This window comes from Octodon degus, unplaced genomic scaffold, assembly GCF_000260255.1.
Source record: "Octodon degus isolate 3935 unplaced genomic scaffold, OctDeg1.0 scaffold00245, whole genome shotgun sequence".
NCBI classification, from domain to species: Eukaryota; Metazoa; Chordata; class Mammalia; order Rodentia; family Octodontidae; genus Octodon; species Octodon degus.
Window position 1 is genome coordinate 358,617 of NW_004524821.1, and position 1,437 is coordinate 360,053.

Below are 1,437 nucleotides of genomic sequence, written 5' to 3' on the forward strand. Positions count from 1 at the left end.
TTTTTTTTTTTGGCGGAACCTGGGATTGAACTCAGATCCTTGCGTTTGCCAGTCAAGCGCTCATCCTACTGAGCCATCTTCCCGGCCCCAATATGTTATGGTTTTTTGAGACAGGGTCTCACTATGTAGTTTAGATTGGCCTTGAACTGACTATGTACCCAGGCTGTCCTCAAACGTGAAGCTCCTGCCTCAGCCTCTGGAGTGCTAGGATTACAGGCATGTGCCATCATGCCTGGCTGAAGATTGTTTCCAACGTTAAAAAAAAAAAAGTTTTCAAAAAAAAAAGAAAAAGGGACCGGGGAGATGGCTCAGTGGAATAAGCGCTTCCCTGGCAAGCACAAGGGCCTGAGTTCAATCCCCAGTTCCACCAAAAAAAAAAAAGTTTTCACCCATGCAGTGGTAGAAACACAATGCTCTAACATACTCAGGCTGATGGAGAGCTACCTGCCTTGGACCTCACCTGAGGGACACCACGCCTGAGTAATAAAGGTGACTTCCACATCGCTTCAATTTGGAAAGTACATCTCCTCTTGGGGAAGCATTTCCCACTTAGAGACTCGCTAACAGGTGAGCAGGACAGGGCAGCAGGGACACTTGAGAAATGAGGCCTTTGAGAGCTAAGAAACCCCAATCTTGTGGCTTGGATTATGCTTGCTCCCTCCCTCTGCCCAGAGAGTGAAACTGAAGCACTTATCTAAAAGCAGAAACGCCAGCATAGGGAAGTTCGTGCCATGGAGGAGGAGCAGGACTTACTGATGGCTCTATGGAGTTTTCCTAAAACACAGAGAAAGAAAGAGGAGGGAGTGGTCAGATCCTGCCCCTTTGTCCCACAGGCCCGGGAAGCTCACCACTCCACCACAGGGTGGGAAGGGTGGTGATGCTTCCATAAGTCCTACTCAGCTCCTGTCCCAGGGATCAGACTAAGGAATCCGATGGTGCTAGTGCCCCTTTCCCGAAGGTCCAGCCTGCCCCAGACTTTGGCTCCCCTTTTCTCTTCCCTTTTGACTGTCTGGTTTCATTTCCACTAAGTACTTCCCTTCATTTGAGGCCACAGTGCATGATACAGTCTCCTGTTTATGATGTCTCAATTTCAAAACCTGCTGAAGGTCTAACATTGACTGGCTGGCATTTATGATTGTTTTGCAGTCACTTCATTGCAGTTACAAATTTCACAAATTAGGAGGTCTAAGAAGGTTTGGAAACATATGTACATGCTTCATATGCTTTGGGGAGTGCTTGTGGCCTCTCTGAGGGGTCATCGGGCTCACATGATCTCCTGCTTAGCCTTGGCCCTACCAGAGTCCACTCAGGCCCTGTGCTAAGGGACTGGACATGCTAAGGGACTGGACATGGGCTTGGCCCTGGAGCAATGAGATTAAGTAGATCACAGCTCCTTGGGTGACAGGGTTAATTATCTCCATTTCTTTTTTTTTTTAA

General features: G+C 48.1%; 1 protein-coding gene across 1 annotated transcript in view; it reads right to left on the bottom strand.

Annotated features, from left to right (window-relative positions):
* The window catches only part of Ermap (erythroblast membrane associated protein (Scianna blood group)), a 20,965-nt gene that overhangs the window by 6,396 nt on the left and 13,132 nt on the right, over positions 1 to 1,437 (bottom strand). Inside the window, exon 7 of the mRNA XM_004645935.2 lies at positions 754 to 774. Coding sequence (XP_004645992.1) covers positions 754 to 774 — 21 coding nt within the window. The remainder of the gene's footprint in view (positions 1 to 753; positions 775 to 1,437) is intronic.